This window comes from Diplotaxodon limnothrissa, linkage group LG2 (genome assembly GCF_057381915.1).
Source record: "Diplotaxodon limnothrissa isolate DT_005_m linkage group LG2, D_limnothrissa_male_GT1.1, whole genome shotgun sequence".
Classification (NCBI taxonomy): domain Eukaryota; kingdom Metazoa; phylum Chordata; class Actinopteri; order Cichliformes; family Cichlidae; genus Diplotaxodon; species Diplotaxodon limnothrissa.
The window spans coordinates 29,526,061-29,544,133 of record NC_140597.1 but is presented as its reverse complement, the minus strand read 5'-3'; the positions used below and the strand labels follow the sequence as shown (position 1 = coordinate 29,544,133).

The 18,073-nt window shown below is 40.8% G+C and overlaps 3 protein-coding genes across 5 annotated transcripts; all 3 read left to right on the top strand.

The window, feature by feature from the left end:
• The first annotated feature begins 432 nt into the window (after positions 1-432).
• gdf9 (growth differentiation factor 9) lies at positions 433-3,785 on the top strand. Of its 3 annotated transcripts, XM_085362004.1 has the most exons (3): positions 433-808; positions 1,660-1,728; positions 2,845-3,785. In XM_085362004.1, exons 1-3 carry the CDS (start codon positions 433-435, stop codon positions 3,783-3,785), a joined length of 1,386 nt encoding a protein of 461 aa, XP_085218130.1. The 3 variants fall into 3 exon arrangements, with proteins under 3 accessions (XP_085218130.1, XP_085218138.1, XP_085218147.1); XM_085362012.1 differs by lacking the exon at positions 1,660-1,728; XM_085362021.1 differs by lacking the exon at positions 1,660-1,728 and having other exon boundaries at positions 436-812; positions 2,849-3,785.
• A 1,772-nt stretch (positions 3,786-5,557) lies between these two features.
• Positions 5,558-7,635, top strand: uqcrq (ubiquinol-cytochrome c reductase, complex III subunit VII). Its single transcript, XM_085370231.1, has 3 exons — positions 5,558-5,594; positions 6,243-6,414; positions 7,178-7,635. The coding sequence occupies exons 2-3, from the start codon at positions 6,261-6,263 to the stop codon at positions 7,270-7,272; spliced, it is 249 nt and encodes an 82-aa protein (XP_085226357.1). The 5' UTR covers positions 5,558-5,594; positions 6,243-6,260; the 3' UTR covers positions 7,273-7,635.
• A 1,364-nt stretch (positions 7,636-8,999) lies between these two features.
• Positions 9,000-16,895, top strand: hspa4b (heat shock protein family A (Hsp70) member 4b). The gene is made up of 19 exons (XM_085370224.1): positions 9,000-9,292; positions 9,876-9,933; positions 10,150-10,290; positions 10,565-10,687; positions 11,466-11,565; positions 11,940-12,073; positions 12,163-12,407; positions 12,495-12,571; positions 12,668-12,819; positions 12,973-13,079; positions 13,209-13,342; positions 14,568-14,752; positions 14,844-14,942; positions 15,132-15,287; positions 15,379-15,504; positions 15,611-15,718; positions 15,824-15,943; positions 16,084-16,245; positions 16,336-16,895. Exons 1-19 carry the CDS (start codon positions 9,186-9,188, stop codon positions 16,540-16,542), a joined length of 2,541 nt encoding a protein of 846 aa, XP_085226350.1. The 5' UTR covers positions 9,000-9,185; the 3' UTR covers positions 16,543-16,895.
• Positions 16,896-18,073: the final 1,178 nt, after the last annotated feature.

Here is an 18,073-nt window from a genome sequence, read left to right as displayed (position 1 = left end):
TCCATATACTTTAGGATTAAATGTATTTAAATTTGCTAAAATGTGTTTCAAATCTGTTTAGAGGGCTCGGTTTTCCGCTTTAAATGTTAAAATGTGTAGTCTGACCTTGTTTTTACAATAACCGGAAACGTACTTCAATACCAGAAGTTAAAGGTTCACAGTTTAATCAGAGCTGGTGCTTTACAAAACACAGTCCTCTCACTTATGCTACATATAAAACAAGCTCGCTGCAGTTTTCATTCTTATTTTTCACACGACCCAGCCGCAGGGGCTCCTGCAGCAGCTTTCTTTTACATGACAAAGTAATATGAGTGATGGAGCTGATTGCCCACACCTGCGCGTGTTGATCAGCGGCAGCACGTGTTCGCTCCTGTTGACCTCGAGCTCTCCACAGAGAGTCCCGATAGGTTTTGACCGGTTTCGTTGTTTATAATGGAAAAACAAATGCTGATGTCAGCTGCCCTTAGTCGTTTTCGCACTGTCGCTCTGCTGCTGCTTGTCACCTGCAGCTTCAAGCTGGTTGCGCCATTCAGGCCTGCCACTAACGCGCCGCACACACTGACCGACTTCACCTACCAGTACGACAGCATCTTCTCCCCGCTGCTGAAAGCTCTGTCGGAGCACGGGGGGTCGAGGTGGAACCCCGGTCTGAAGAAAAAGCTCAAACCCGAGCACAGGTACATGAAATATCTGACAGAGGTTTACAAGAAGTCCTCCAGAGTGCAGAGGAGTGTGGACGGGAGCAACATCTACAACACTGTCCGACTGATCAAGCCACAGGATGAGTGCCTGGCACAAAGTAACAAAGGTGAGCAAGTCACACGGGCAGCTGACTGCACTGGAGAAAACAAAACGGTCATGCAGCACTGATGCTCCATGGCCATTTAAATAAACGAATAGGCTCTGAAACATGGCACACAGCCTTAAAACACCCCAAAGGATAGTTACTAAGGGTCATGTGTTTATTAAGATTATAGAGTTTCAATGATTTGGAGATATAGGTCACTTTTTCGAAGATGAGGTAAAGCAAAGCGAAATTACCAGAGCTTCCTGGATCTCAGAAGAACCTCAAGCCCCAGATGCACCCTAGGATAAGTATCTCAGTTTATATTTGGTAATATAAAGTTTTTGAGTCAAATGTCCCAACAAACTGACTCAACACAGAACAAAAAGTGGTTCATTTAATGGTATTACAATGTGACTGTTTCATGTTTGACATTAACCATACCTTATACTACATCTCATCATCTTACCCTGACCTGACCCATTTCTCTCTGCTGTACCAGGGGCAGACTAGATCATACGTAAATAATTCCAGTCCACCATGTACATGCAATACACTAACCACTGATTTTACAGGTTGTGCATTGATGTTAATTATAAATGAATAACTTTATTCATATTATAACATTAAAAAAGGCAACCTGGGACTGCCAACAATCCTAACTACTGAATTTCAAGGTGCCATGGCTTTTGGTGCACCTGCATAAATCATTAGGCTGCATGTATGGTGAGTGTTTGTTTGATCTGGCTCATAACTGGGATGTTTTTTGCAGCATTTAGCTGCCTTTTCTTTCTCATTTTTATTCCCTCCCTGTCTGCCTTACCTATATTTCTTCCCCAGATCATCCATTTTGCTCTGCGCTTTTTTGTTATTAGGCAGAGCAGCAAGTAGATGTTCGCTGCCAAGAGATGCACGTACATTTGCACACACCCTCGCTCAACTAGGTGCGTTGTTTGCACTGTTGACACACAAACTCACTAGGCCAGTGTGGTGAAGTTAGTCATACCTGCTCTGAGGATTGTGTTGCTTGCTATCTGATTGCTGGTGCAGCAAAATTACAGCAAAACTGCTCAGTCAAGTACTTATGAAAAGCCATAACTTAACCTTAGTGCTAACCCAAATTATAGAGGGTACCATGGGAAACCTGGTTTAAAGGGAGAACTAATTTCTACACAAGGCTGGTATATACTGTGGCTGCTGGATTTAATGATGTTCCAGGAAAAAGATGCACGTCTTTAATAAGATTTATAACATAAACTGTGAGGGAAGAAGGTAAGTGGTTTCTAGATGATTTAGTCTTTCACTTTTTTTGTGAGGGTTCATTTTGTAGTTCTATTATCTACAAAGCATCTTGAGTGAGGCCCTTCAGATACTTTTACGTTAAATCTATTACTGTAATTCTATGAATATGGACTCATGGATGTAGCTCAAGTTAACGCAGAATGAATACCGTTTAAAATCAAAAATATTTGAATGTCAGATCTCTGGCAGCAGATTGGATGCCTGTAGAAATCACAGTTTTGCAGACAGGGGACAGATATATTTTTTATAGCTTCTAATATACAACACATAATATCTTAAACGGTCCAAACCACATGTATGGTTTCACAGATATTAAAGCTTGAGGTCTTTTTAATTTTTTTTTATTTTTTTTAGTCATTCAACTTTAGTGTGATAATACTTGGGTATGCTACAATATACCAATATTTTTTATTATATATATTTTTAAGTGTGTAATAGTTGATTTATATATATATATATATATATATATATATATATATATATATATATATATATATATATATATATACACACACACACAAAAAGTGTGCGTTTTTAGGGTTTTTTTTTGTATGTAACTGATTATGGAAACACATTATTGTCACTAATCCTGCATTTTTACCTTCCCTTAAAAGTAAAATGTCATTGGTGGAATTGGCTACATGTATAAGTTGTGCATGTTTATTCAACCTAATTAAAATTTGGTGTAATCTTGAGCACGTCTGCATCATGACATGATGGTGACTTTCTGCCCTTTATGTTCTTGTGTTCTTCCACAGAGAGTTTTATGCAGGATTTATCCTACAGCCTCCATCAAGTGAAAAGAAAAGAGCAACTTCTGAACTCGGCCCTGCTGTACAGTTTGGACCATGAAAGTTCAGCACCTGTCAGCTCTCTGTGTTACATCACTATCGAGGAGTATGAGAGGTCGAATCAGTGCCCGCTCTGTCCAGGGATCCAACGTGCAGTGAACTTTTCAGCCAGCACAGGCAGGAGGAGCTGGAGAAACTGGGTGGAGATTGACATCACTTCATTTTTTCTGCCTCTCCTAAAGTTTCCGAAAAAGAACATACACTTGCTTGTCAACATCACCTGCCCAGAGGAACAAAGAGCCAAGGGCAATGGTTGCAAAGGTCCCCTGGAGATCACCTTGAGGTCCCCTCCTCTACTTCTTTACCTCAATGACACCAGTAAAATTGCCCACCAGTGGTCACTAGAGAGTGCTAAAGCAAGTAAAAGGCCATCTGTGGCCTTTAATAATTTTCAGAAGGAGGGGGCTTTAAAACCAGAACGCAGGCGTGGGCGCAAGAGGAGATGGAAGAGGGAATCTCCAAAGAGCAAACGAGGTGATACAAAGTTGGACATCCAGCTGCCTGAGCTTCTCCCAAGTTCCGAATTCCCAACACGTGACTGCGCCTTGTATGATTTCAGGGTGCGCTTCAGTCAGCTCAAACTGGACCACTGGATTGTGTTTCCTCCTAAGTACAATCCCAGGTACTGCAGAGGAATCTGCCCGAGGATCACGGGCTTCATCTACGGGTCACCCGTCCACACCATGGTGCAAAACCTCATCTATGAGAAGCTTGACTCCTCTGTTCCCAGGCCCTCGTGTGTCCCCTCCCACTACAGCCCCCTCAGTGTCATGATCTTTGAAGAGGACGGCTCTTACGTCTACAAGGAGTTTGAAGACATGGTCGCCACCAGGTGTACATGTCGCTAAGCCAGCAACCAACATGCCTTTCTGTTTTTCAGGCTGATCAGAATGTCAACAAACCCTCATCAGCAGTCATCACACAGGTGGACTGTTTCCAAGCATCAAATATTCTGACCAGGCTCGGTGATTTCATGAATTTATAAAATCGTTGTGCATGAAAGAAGTTTGGTCTGGAGCAGTTGTGTTTACTTAAAGTATTTTATCATGTAAAAGTGTGGCATTTATTTCGGTTTTGTTAAGGCAGAAAAGGTGCAGATGCATCCTGATCTTCAGCTGTTAGAAATGTTGTAATGAATCTAACACACTTGAAGATAAAAATGTGTGATGTATGATTTATTTTAAGTTTGCTTGTTTTTGTTCATTTATTCTGGGTGGGTTGTCTGTCATTATTCTTTAATTTAACACAATTTGCCAAATTTTAAGTAGCCCTGTTCTGGACAAAAAGAAAAAGCAGTCACAAACGCTTCCCAAACCTTTTACATATCGTTTTATTCATGGGGATTACAGACGTCTGTCTGCATAATGTCCAGAATGAAAGTTGTCGAGGTTTCAGTGTGTATTTATTACTTCTGGTCACTGAGTGACTGCATACGTGTGAACTGACTGCATGCTTATATATTTGTACTGGTTGAATGAGACTAAATGCATGTCATATCTATTTATGCAAACTGAATGAATTCACTGTGTGTCTGTGTTCAGCTTAGGAATATTCGAAAGAATGAAATTATGTAGGCAAAAGTTGAAGAAAATTAAAAATAACTTGCATAAACCTTGTTTAAATGGAATTATGGGAAGAGCTATGAGCCACTAAAGAAAGGTGAGTGGTGCTGAAATTGAGGAAATCTACTAAAAAGAAAAGTTTTATGGCCAGATGAGACAAAGATTGAGCTATCTGGCCACAGAGATGAGGTGTCTTTCTTCATCACCTTAAATCAAAGCTAGACAGTATGAACTCAGATCTAATTGGATGTTCCAACAGGACAATGATGCCAAGCATACATCACAAGTGGTTTTGGAATAAATAAAGCAGACTAATATTACACCTTTGTAATGGTCTTGCCAAAACGCCGGCCTCAACCCTTGTTAAAAATTGTGGACTATGTTTAAATGCCCAGTCATTGCCTTGAAAGTAATCAATTTAAATGAACTACCAACTGTGCCGTGAAAAGTGGTCATCCAGCCAAAAATATGCCTCAAGCTTATTTATGGCAACCAAAGTTTCTGGTTGAAGTGCAACACGTTAAGAGACATTTAGCTAAATATTAGTGGGAATGTATATATTCATATTTAAGCCTGTATACAGATGTACACTAAAGAAAATCCAACACGAATTCAATTCTGCACCCAATTCTTGTTTTGTTTTTTTAAAGTGATTAAAGATCTATGATGCACAATCATTCTACCCTAGAGCACTGAATAAAAATTAACATAACATCCATGCCCTCCATGAGTGTATGGGAACTTTCGACCACAACTTTACTTGTTTTGCTTAAAGTCCTAACTGAGGAAAAAAACCTTTAGAGCTTAGTCGATTAATATTGGCACCTTCTGAGTGTGATTTGCTGTGGCAGCTAGGATCTGCGGCCTAAACTAGATGATGCCCATAATCAAATATTGGAATATCTGAAAACACACGAGCACAGTATTAATAGACCTGGAACTAGAAAAAACACATTTTCCTCACTCAGTTAATGGCTTGCCGTTTAAACCCCAGCCCGTCAGGGGGCAGTAATGCCCTCGGCGTGAGCTGACGCCTGAATAACAAAGGTCGACGGACACCGGAAGTGTTCAGAAACACCGTGGACAAGCAAAGCGGTGAGTCTCAATGTCATTATTTCAACTGAAAAGTTTTTCTTGAATTTATCCGTAATACTAAAACGTGATATGTCAGTAATTTTTTTTAATAGCGAAACTGAACTAGTGTGAGCCTATTGCGATTCAAATACCACGCTTTCGTGCAAGCTCAAGGTCTGTTTGTACCTCAGGAGCTAGCCTGTTTGAGCTAACAGACAAGCTAACGTCTAGCGCGGCTAACCTTAGCTCGTTTGGGATTTTAATTTTGTGTTCTTTGAGACAGGCTACGGATCAACAATCTGGCACCCTTTTGGGGGTTCTGTGTTAGTGACTATCACAGGAAGTCTTTAAGACAAGGGCAGGTGATTGTTTATGTAATACTCTTACATAAAACAGCTTTATAAAGCTGACTTGTGAACCTCATTACATAAGCTAACGTTTAAATGACGACTTTACGTTAAAGTTAATACGACACGTATGTATTGCCCTTTATGTATATTTAAAATTCAGTAACCCCAATAACCCCCTTTCCAATGACAGGCTGGTTTCTGAGGAGAACATTAGATATATTATCCAGCTATTGGGTTAAAAATATTTTCTTTAAATCCAGCTCACAGAAACACTTAAGCACTGATGACTGTGTTTGTATGCGTCTTGCTGTCTTTTCAGCCCAGCTCTCCAGTAAACATGGGACGCCACTTTGGAAACTTGGCCAAGGTCAGGCATATAATCACATACAGTCTGTCCCCTTTTGAGCAGAGGGCTTTCCCCAACTACTTCTCCAAGGGAATCCCAAATGTGTGGAGGAGGGTCACGTCGTCTTTCTTCAAAGTTGCACCCCGTGAGTGTTTTTCTTTTACACTATGTTAGGATTCTGGTATACCAGCTCATTGTGTCAATATCAGTAAATTCTTAAAATTAAATAAGAGCATATGTAGCATGCTTGGCCTGTTTGTTTCAACTCTGTCATTCATATTTTCCTAGTTAAACTTCACCTGGAATCTTGGAGTTGGTTTCTGAGCTAAAAACGCTTGTATTTTAAACTATAAAAGGATCTTATTCTGAACTACTTTAGGCTATTTTTAAGATAGAGAAAATAGAAAATAAAGCAAACCTAGATGACTTGCAAAGAAAAGCGTCTGGACTTCTTTAAGTTACTTGAAGACGTTTCACCTCTCATCCGTGAAGCTTCTTCAGTTGAAGAACCTTCTCAGATGAGAGGTGAAACGTCATTTGAGAAGCTTCTTCAGTTGAAGCTTCTCGGACGAGAGGTGAAACGTCTTCAAGTAACTTAAAGAAGTCCAGACGCTTTTCTTTGCAAGCTCCTTTGACTACGATGACCTGGGTGACTGAGAACCTTCACAGACAAACCTAGATGACCTGTTAAATTAATTGATTATGAGTTTGACCATAACAGTATTTGTGCTTATATAATAGAAGTGTTTTAGTCGTGTCATGTGTGAAGCATGAGTGAAGATTTGAAGAGAATGAAGAGACAGACAATATGATTTTTAAGGATTTACTAAAGACACTTATTTCACAGTAAGGTGCATAAAGTGTCAGATCGCTAATGCTAATGTGTTTTGTAATCTTCCTTTTTGCAGCAATGGTCCTTATGTATCTGACCTACAGCTGGGGCAACAGCGTCCATCAGCAGGGCAAGAGGAAGAATTCAGCCGACTACGAGAACGATCAATGAACACGCACCGCCTCTCTAAACTGCCCTCTGTTTATAATTCCAAGTCTGTACGTCTAACCAATAAAAAGTGAAAATATTTATGTGAAATCAGTTTTGATTGACTGTTGGTTCACTTTAATTCCTAACATTGAATGACAAAATAAAAAATAGTTAAGTTAGAGTGTGACATTTGGAGGATAAGTGTGGTACTCTCGCAAATGATGTTTGGTGATGTTCTGGCCAATAATCTGATGCCTGTGCACACCAGTTTGTCATGTTTTCACTTAGAATGTGGTGGATGTTGTGATAGGGTTGCAGTTTTAGATATTCTAATACATATTTTGCATTGAATTAATTTATCAGTACACAGAAAAAAGTGTGGTTAAAAATGTTGGAATCTGTGTTTGAGTGAGTTTGAACCGTTTGATGTGATTATTTGCTATTTTTGATCCCATGAGAATAATACTGATGAGACAGAAATGTTTCAACTGCAGAAGTTAATACTAGTCAGTCATAAAAGCAGTGCTGAGGAATGGATATATAAGACATATAAATGTATTTATTTTCAGGCTCAGTGTTTCAGGAATCATCCCCACGCTTTGAGTCTGAGGGGTGGAGGCAGTGCCACAGCTGTCTTTTTGCACGACAGTGAACTTTATATACTGTATTCCTTCCCTGTGTTAGTTGAATCTCCAAATTCATGAGTGTCTAATAAAAGTAGGCTGATTGACTTTGTGATGTTGTGTCCTGCTGACCACAGTCACTGGTGAGTGCTGTTGCCATAGCAGGATCTGCAACAGCGTAAGTGGGTACTATGTGTCAAAGTAAAAGCAGAACACACTGTTGTAACAACATGATTTTGCATCACCTGATGCTGATTTGCTGATGTGACTCCTTGATATGTTTAGCTGGTGAGAGTTGCCAGAAACATAATCAGAAGTCTTAACAGCCAGACAATTTTATTACAGCTGATTTGAAGTAGTTGTGATACTTAAGAAAATACCAACCTGCAAATGGTTGACGCTACAGCTACCAGAAGTCAGACAGCGATCATACAGACTCTAGTGAGATACTGGGATGTCCAACAGGTTAGGGTGATTATGGATAGAGATGGGCATGTACTAATCAGTGACCAGGGTGTGCTAAGAAGGTGGAAGGAGTACTTTGAGGACCTGATGAATGTATAAAATGAGAGAGAGAGAGGAAGATGTAAATCAGGAAGTGCAGAGGATTAGCAGGAGGAAATGATGGCAGCTATAAAAAGAATGAGTGGAAAGGCAGTTGGTTTAGATAACATACATGTGGAGGTATGCAGAGCTCAGCTGAGTTTTTAACCAGATAATTTAACACAGTCATGGAGAGTGTAAGGATTCCAGAGGTATAGAGAAGAGAAGAAACAAGTGTGACAGACCGAGTGGTAGTAAATATACAGCGATAAAGATGATGACCCATGCCATGAAGATATGAGAAAGAGTTGGTGGATGGATATAGAGCTTCCACCGAGGAGGAAAAGAGAAAGGCCACAAAAAAGATTCATGGATGTACCAAAGGAGGACATGCAGAGGGTTGGTGTGACAGAAGAGGATGCTATGAACGGTGAGAAGGAATCACATGATCCGCTTTTGCGACCCCCAAAGGAAAAAAAAAAAGACCTGCTGATGCGATACCGGGTCTGAGCTGTAGGTGGCGCATGACATCTCTCTGGTCCCCGCAGTCGGATGCTATTGGTCAGTGCACAGACAGAAAATTCCTGAACGCTGTCACGCATCTGCCGGCGTACCGCATGCTGCTGCTCAGCTTCATGGAACAAGAAGAACAAGGGTGTATCACCGTCCGCTGACTGAGAGCTTCTGTAGCCACCGTTGTCACTTTGAGCACCGAACTGTATTTTTGTTCCTCCTTGTAACTCCACACTACCAAGTTAACTAGCGATAATGTCAGTTGTAGGCTTTGACGTCGGGTTTTTAAACTGCTATGTAGCAGTAGCCCGAGCCGGAGGGATTGAAACTGTCGCCAATGAATACAGCGATCGATGTACACCGTAAGTACGACTAGTCACATCATTGAGGATGCTTTGCAATCTATCGTCTGCGTTGATAACGCCTACAGAACGTGAATGAATGCACTTTTCTATATCCTAATATTGAGTGAAGCTAACATTGCTAGCTAGTTAGCATGCTAACAGATTTCACAACAGGAAACAGCATGTGAGTGCTAAAGCTAATGCTAGCAAGCCGGAACGAAATTGTTGGAGAAAAGAAACCCTGGGATAACTTGATTTTAATTTATTGTTTCTTTTGGGGTTTGAATACATTAATACCATCGAAAAAATATTTAAAGGTCGTTAAGTGACCTAACTAGTCAGGTGATGGATGTTTTACTGCAGGCTGACGGGAGGAGGCCGGAACCAGGCTGTCAAAACCACATTATCAGCCTATTGTGCTTCATTTTTAACGCTCTCGGTCCACAGAAAAACCAGATAAAGGACCATAGAATTGTGATTTCAGAATCTTAAAAAATACACGTGAAAGGGTTAATATTATATCGCCAGTTGGTGAACTAACTGCACCATTGTGAAGCAATTGTTGTAGATGAGAGAGGTGAATTGTGTTTTCTGTTTTTAGAGCATGTGTTTCTTTTGGACCCCGGAATCGATCAATTGGTGCAGCTGCAAAAAGCCAGGTATGTTTTCACGAGAAGCTGAGAGGTGCTGGGTACAGGTTTTGCCCAGGAGACCGGGGTGGGGGTCGCTTCATCACACAGTGCACAGAGCATGAACAACTCTACACAGAAACTGCACCAACACAAATCAATTTGCCAAGTCATAAATTGACAGTTTGTGCAGTTAGTATTTGTGTGTCAATTAAACATTTTTCTTTTCTTTCTCTCATTAAACAGGTTGTCACAAACTGCAAGAACACAGTCCAAGGGTTCAAGAAGTTTCATGGCAGGGCATTTTCAGATCCATATGTGCAGTCCCTCAAAGAAAACATGGTCTACGATATTGCACAAATGCCCTCGGGAACAACAGGCATCAAGGTAAGAGAAGAAGAGGGAACATTTGCATTATAGTTAAAATTTTGGTATTCTTTTTCCAGACCTGACTTTATAGTAAACTTGGTCTGACATTTTCTCTAGCAGCTGATAATGGGTTTGTTTTTCTTTGAGGATCTAATTGAAAACCTCTGAGAACCTTTTGCTGCTCTGTGTCACTAACTGGAATATTTTTTAAAAATCTGCTACTATACAAAACACTCATTTTGAGCTGACGCGTAATAAACTTCCATGTCTGTCAATTGGATTTTTGTTAAAGGTGATGTACATGGAGGAGGAAAAGGTATTCAGCATCGAACAGGTCACCGCCATGCTTCTCACCAAGCTCAAGGAGACGGCAGAGAACGCCCTGAAGAAGCCCGTGGCTGACTGCGTTGTGTCTGTAAGTATGCTGTCATAACAAGTCCATGCCTCACACACATGCATTTGTCATGTTACTTGATCAGACTTGTCCTGAATCTGTCTTTCATTAAGTAGGTTAATAGAATAATACACAAGCTCTGAGAGAATGGCATACAACAGAGAGTCTATGTTTTACATAGTTTGGTTTCACTAAATCCAGTCTTAATTATTGAATCATCCATATTCTATCATAAACCCATGACCTTTGATTGTGCATCAGACTTATTTTAGAATTAATAATTAAACTCTCCTCCAAGAACTTCTAGTGGTTACAGTAGTAATCCTTCTGCTCTGGAGATCTGCTGCACTCTAAACCAGAACTTGCAGCAGGCAGATACGTGATTTATGTTCCATTATGCTTAACTCTTCCAAGCAGCAGAGCAGAGGACAGCTGACTGGAGTTGGATGAGAGATTCATTTTTGAGAATGTTGCTTATAAGTTGTTTTTTTTGAATTGCTCAGAGTTCTTTTCAAATTGGCAGTGAAAGTTTATTTCTCAGCAATCATACACAAGCATTTCCAACCTTCAAAACAATAAAAACCTGTTGCAAATGCTAAAGATGCGTGTGACATTCAGTCTGTGACTTTGCTGTAATTCAGACACAGATACATTGTATTGCTTAACATGAGAGCATAGTCGTGTGACCAAATTATCTACTGTTTACCAGCTGAGAAAGATCAGAATCAAATCATAGTGTGTGCCACCTTGCGGGCTGATTAACCAGACTAATCAATGGACTCCCTTCTGTTCTAACCAGGTTCCTTGCTACTACACTGATGCTGAGAGGAGATCTGTAGTAGATGCTGCTCAGATTGCTGGACTCAACTGCTTGAGGCTGATGAATGAGACAACTGCAGGTCTGTACCAGAGCTTTTAGGCAAGGAAGTGCATCTCACTAACCAACTCTGATCTGACAGTAATTGAGACCTATTCTGCTCTTGATCATTTTCTGTCATATTCAAAGTGGTGGATGCTCAAATCAGTCGAATGCTCTACATACTCAAATTTCAAACAGTTTTTTTTCTTAAAAGGAGATATCATAATATGATCATATCAGTCACTAAAAGGGCTACATCACTGCCCAGTATAAATAAAATAGTTAATTATCAGATAAGGATTATTTTGAGCTTTGAGTCATACAAAGCCACTCTAGCTTGGTGTTGTTTGTAAGCTTCCATTTTCTAACTAGTTAATAAGGTACACCTAAAAATTCTAATTGACTCGATTGCAGTTGCCTTGGCTTATGGAATCTACAAACAGGATCTGCCTGCTCCTGAGGAGAAGGCCAGGAATGTGGTGTTTGTGGACCTGGGCCATTCTGGATACCAGACATCTGTGTGTGCCTTTAATAAAGGCAAACTCAAGGTGTGTAGACATCCCAGTGCACTGCACACAGTTTATCAGTCTACAACTGAGTTTGTGTCATAACCATAACTCTTTACCCTGCCGCTCAGGTTCTTGCCACAGCATGTGACCCGCTGTTGGGAGGAAAGGATTTTGACGAGGTTGTCGTTAAACATTTCTGCGAGGAATTTGGCAAAAAGTACAAGCTTGATGTGAAGTCAAAGCCCCGGGCTCTGGTCAGGCTCTACCAGGAGTCTGAAAAACTGAAGAAACTGATGAGCGCTAACTCCTCTGACCTGCCACTCAACATCGAGTGCTTCATGAATGACATCGATGTCACTGGAAAAATGAACAGGTAGTTCGACAAGAAAGTGATTTTTTTTTTTGCTGATTGTTGATATCTACTTTACATCTAACGGCATGTTCCTCTTTTCTTTTGCAGGGCTCAGTTTGAAGAGATGTGTGCTGACATTTTGGCCCGAGTAGAACCCCCTCTGCAGAGTCTGTTGGAACAGGCCAGTAAGTTTAATTTAGTTTTTGTCTAATTGAGTTTAAAAAAGGAACTCATTAGTTTTTCTTCATGTTTAAGATTAAACTTTGTTTTTATTTCATAAGAACTGAAGAAAGAAGACATCTATGCGGTTGAGATAGTCGGCGGTGCTTCTAGAATCCCAGCTGTCAAAGAGAGAATCAGCAAATTCTTTGGAAAGGAGTTGAGCACTACACTGAATGCTGATGAAGCTGTGGCCAGAGGATGCGCTCTGCAGGTACAATGCAGTCTGGTTTTATTCTGATGTCTACTGGAAAATAATCAGTTGTTTGCATCTGGCAAACTTTAACAAGTGTTGATGATTGAGAGGAGTTAATATAATATAATGCTACTGCAGTGCTCATTGACACAAGGCCATCTCTCTCCTCAGTGCGCAATCCTGTCTCCGGCCTTCAAAGTCCGTGAATTCTCCATCACAGATGCCGTTCCATATCCCATCTCTTTGAAATGGCATTCTGCTGCAGAGGATGGTGTGAGGTAAAAAAAGAAAAAGGCTTCTTTGTTTTTCATTATTATTATTATTATTATTATTATCGTCATCATTATTTATTTATGCTGACATTTATCTTAGTTACCGTAATGTAATTTAATATTCATTTGTTGCAGTGATTGTGAGGTGTTTCCCAAAAACCATGCTGCGCCCTTTTCCAAAGTGCTGACTTTCTACCGGAAAGAGCCTTTCTCTTTGGAGGCTTACTACAGTTCCCCTAATGAGCTGCCTTATCCAGATCCCACTATAGGTAAGAAATGAAACCTTCCTAAAACTTGGTTACCTACACATCAAGCAGACACACAGCTAGATTTGTACCTATAAGTTTTTATTTTCCCCCCCATAAAGTCCTTAGAAAAATATCTTGGTTGGTGTACCTTTCCTCACTTTCAAATTTACTGCCTGGCCAAACAAAGTCACACACTAATGTGCAGTTGGACCCCATAAGCTTTGATGATGGTGCTCATTTGCCATCACTTCTTTTCAATAAGCGTATGCAATGTCTTAAGATTTATCTGTGTCCAGAATCACATTAGTATCTCACCAAGATCTTGTGTTCACGAGTGAAGAGGTGGACCACTGTGTATAGTCTTCTCCAGCACACCCTAAAAAGTTGGGTTAATGTCTGGACCAGTTGGTGTCCCATTGAAACTGATGTCTCGTGATACCTGAACAACTCCTTCACAAATTGAACCATCGATGATAAAGATGAAAAAAAAAAAATCCTATGATCGAAAAACCTGTTGACTCACTATATCCAGATTGTCAGGTGAAGTTTTGGGTGCAGAATGTTGTTGAACCAAGAACTGACCAACTGAAGTAATGCCACATCATCAACACTGCTCTCATAAGCTTGTACTCTACACTATGGATGATGAGTGCATCACTTAATCCACTTTTCTTTGTACCACGATGTGACCATCACAGTAAATCCTTTACAGACCTCATGATCTTTTTCCGTCGCTCCAGAGTCCAATTTTTATGTTCCTTCTGCCAACTGAAGCCTTTTTTATTAGTCTCACTGATAAGAGTTTTTCTTAAGGCTACACAGCTGTTTAGGCCCAATGCTTTGAGTTCCTTGTGCTTGAAATCCTCTTAATTTCACTATTAAATGTGGCCTTTTTGTGTGTTAGTTTTTTGTTTTGTTTTACCAGTTTGATCTCACTAAATTTTAAAATGATCTCCAGTAATCATCTTTTTTTTTCCTCTTTCTCTCTGATCAGTTTCTACCTAATACATCACGGTTCACCTTTATCATTCCAGGTTTTAATAATATGTTGCAGTCTCCCTAGGGTTTTTTTTGTTTGTTTGTTTGTTTTTGTTTTTTTTAATAAATGCAGACCTATAACTGACCCTGAGTGATATCTTTTTAATGACTGTGGGATATGACAGGCAGCGATTAACAAGCTTCACTAAACCTATTTTTCCTAGTTAATTTTTTTATCTTTACTCCTTTTAACCCTTTATTTCCACAGGTCAGTTTATGATCCAGAAAGTTGTCCCCCAGGCATCAGGTGAGAGTTCCAAAGTGAAAGTGAAAGTGCGGGTGAACATTCACGGAATCTTTAGTGTGTCCAGCGCCTCTCTGGTTGAAGTGCAGAAGTCTGATGAGGCAGAGGAACCAATGGAAACAGAACAGGCTGCCGACAAAGATGGAGAGGTAGTTTGGACAAACGGTTCATCACAAAGAGTCATGCGGTACTCATTGTGAGATGCTTCTTCTTAAAGACTTCTTAAATTTCTTCCCACAGCAGAGCAAAATGCAGACAGATCAGGATGAGCAGCTGACTCAGGGAGAGGCTCAGAAAGAAACAGAAGAGAAGACGCCACGAGAGAGTGAAGAGATGGAGGTGAGATGTTTGTGTAGAATCAGTTAAATATTGATAGCCCAGATTAAAGTCTTTATGTTAGAACCCTGAAATGTTTTGATTTTTATGTTTTATCCTTATGAAGCAAATTCATTAGACTGTAAATGTTATAATACAGTTGTTTCATTCTGTGTGTTTATATTTTGTTATACCTTTTCTTTTTTTCCTTAGACTTCCACAGAGGAGAACAAGGGTGAGAAGAAGTCCGATCAGCCTCCACAAGCCAAAAAACCCAAAGTCAAGACAAAAGTTCTGGAGCTTCCAATTGAAAACAACCCACAGTGGCAGCTAGCAAACGACATGCTCAATCTTTTTGTAGAAAATGAGGTACCTATATTTTCACCCATCTCTCACACTGACATTACACAATCCAGTCATCTCGCCTGGGAGTAAGAATGGCTGTGTTTGTTCTCCTCAGGGCAAGATGATCATGCAGGATAAGCTGGAGAAGGAGAGGAACGACGCTAAGAATAATGTAGAAGAGTACGTGTACGAAATGAGGGACAAACTGCACGGCATGCTGGAGAAGTTCGTCAGCGAAACTGTGAGTGAAGAGCATCGTCTCATTCATCGTTTAAGATAAGCCGTGATGTAATTAGCAGCAGATTCAACGTCCCTCGACATAATGTGAAATCATTCTAATTCTTTAGGACCGAGATGTTTTGTCCTTAAAGCTGGAGGATACTGAAAACTGGCTGTATGAAGATGGAGAGGACCAACCCAAACAGGTGTACATTGACAAACTGGCAGAGTTGAAGGTGATTATTGCGCTGATTTCTTTTTATTTCTTTATTTATGTTTCTTGTCTTAATCTGATCACATATTGATTCCTCTAACTGATGTGTTTACGGTGTGCTCTGCAGAAACTTGGTCAGCCGATTCAGGACAGGTATGCAGAGTCTGAAGAGAGACCTAAAGCTTTTGATGAGCTGGGAAAACAAATCCAGCAGTACATGAAATTTATCGAAGCCTACAAAATGAAGGTGACTACTATTAACTACAGTATTAAGAAATGTATTTGTTTTTAAATATGTTTACACGGTATTGTTTAAAAGACATGAGAACTACTATTAATAGCTTCTGTTGCCTGCACAGCACATAATATTGCCTGTTTGATTTCCAGGATGAGCAGTATGACCATTTAGATGAGGCAGATGTAAACAAGGTGGACAAACTGAACAACGATGCAATGATCTGGATGAACAGTGCCATGAACCAGCAGAGCAAACAGAGCCTGGCGGTGGATCCATCTGTCAAAGTCAAAGACATTAAAGCAAAAACAAGGGTGAGTTTAAGATTGTAAGCACTAGGAATATTAGACTGTAGGGTTAGTTCAGTTTTTATTGAATCAACCCATCATTTCATTTTTCCACAGGAGCTTTTCGGTGCTTGTAACCCGATCGTGACCAAGCCCAAACCCAAAGTGGAGCTTCCCAAAGAGGAGACCCCTGCAGAGCAGAACGGGCCCGTCGACGGCCAGGAGAAACCCCAGGAAGCAGCGGCAGACAAGGGAACGACCGAGGCTGCGGGCAATCCTGCCTCAGAAACTACAGAGAGCAAGCCTGACATGGACCTTGATTAAAGCAGCCCGATGCCTCCTCGAGCGGAGCTGAGCAGGAGCTGATTGTTTTAGATTGAGACGCAGCCTAGCTGTATATCAGAGCCGATGACGTGTTTAAGGAACTGCTCTCTACGGTCAAAAAGCAGGCAGGGTGTTTGGCACACTGAGCCCAGCTCCTGGTGGTATCTCTGTCTGATGACATAGCATGCCCTCTCCCTTTCTGGATGACATAAATCAAAAGCCAGCTGCAATAATTCTGTTCGGCAATGAGCGCTGTACACATGATGGTATTTATTTCTGTTGTGTGCTCTGTAAGTGTTCTGGTCTGTGTCACAATATGGTTTTAATAAAGTTATTGAAAATCACTCGCACCATCACGGGACATGTGCCATCTATCATTTCTCAGAGAATTTTTCAGTGTTAATAGCACGAAGCTACAATGAATGAGGAATCATCCGAAAGACAAAACTCCTAAACACAAACTGAACAATGTGGTGTATGCTGTACAGTGTAGCGAGGAATGCCCAGACCTCTACATTGGAGAGACCAAACAGCCACTTAATAAACGCATGGCACAACATAGAAGAGCCACCTCCACAGGACAAGACTCGGCGGTCCATCTGCATATAAAAGACAAAGGACACTCTTTCGAGGATGCCAATGTTCACATTTTGGGCACAGAGGACAGATGGTTTGAAAGAGGAGTGAAAGAAGCCATCTATGTCCACTGTGAGCGACCATCTTTGAACAGAGGCGGTGGCTTATGACACCAACTGTCTGCCATCTATAATCCAGTTTTGAGATCCCTTCCAGACCCCTTAACGCCCACTCATACCCTGGTCCATCTGACCTCAGGAAATCCCATGATAGGGTGGGGCTAGGTTTCCCAATGAGCTCACTTGAAACCATGGGTGATTGTGACCTACACTCGTTTTCGCACCTTGGCTCATGTGATTAGGTAGAGGATCATTAGGGGGTCCTTTTTTCCCTCTTGGGGGGATACTCCCACAGGGTTTAAATCTGGGACTGAAGAAGCTTCTTAGATGAGAGGTGAAACGTCTTCAAGCAGCTTAAAGTCCAGACGCTTTTCTTTCCAAGCTCCTTAGACAATGAAGAAGAAAGGTGATTTAAGTAACTCTGAATGATGTTGTTACTGCCGGAGAGATCTTTGTATTTCACAAAATGTTGATGTGGGATTTTTCTACAGTCACTGGGTTTTCACAGAATGGTCAAGTTCTCTGGGAGAAAATGTGCACTTGATTTCAGAGAAGAATGGCTCAACTGCTTTAAACTGACGGGAAGTCAAGACAGCAACTTATTACATCTCAAAGATGCAGAAGAGCATCTCTGAGTGCAGAACACATTGAACTTCGAAGAGGGTGGGTGGATTATGGCAGCAAAAGACCACATTAGATGCCACTCATGTCTGCTAAGAACAGAAATCTGAGGCTACAATTCTAAAAAGCTCACCAAAACTGGACAACAGAAGGCTGAAAAACGATTTCCTGGTCTCGTGAGTCTCAGTTTCTACTGCAACATTCAAATGGCAGCG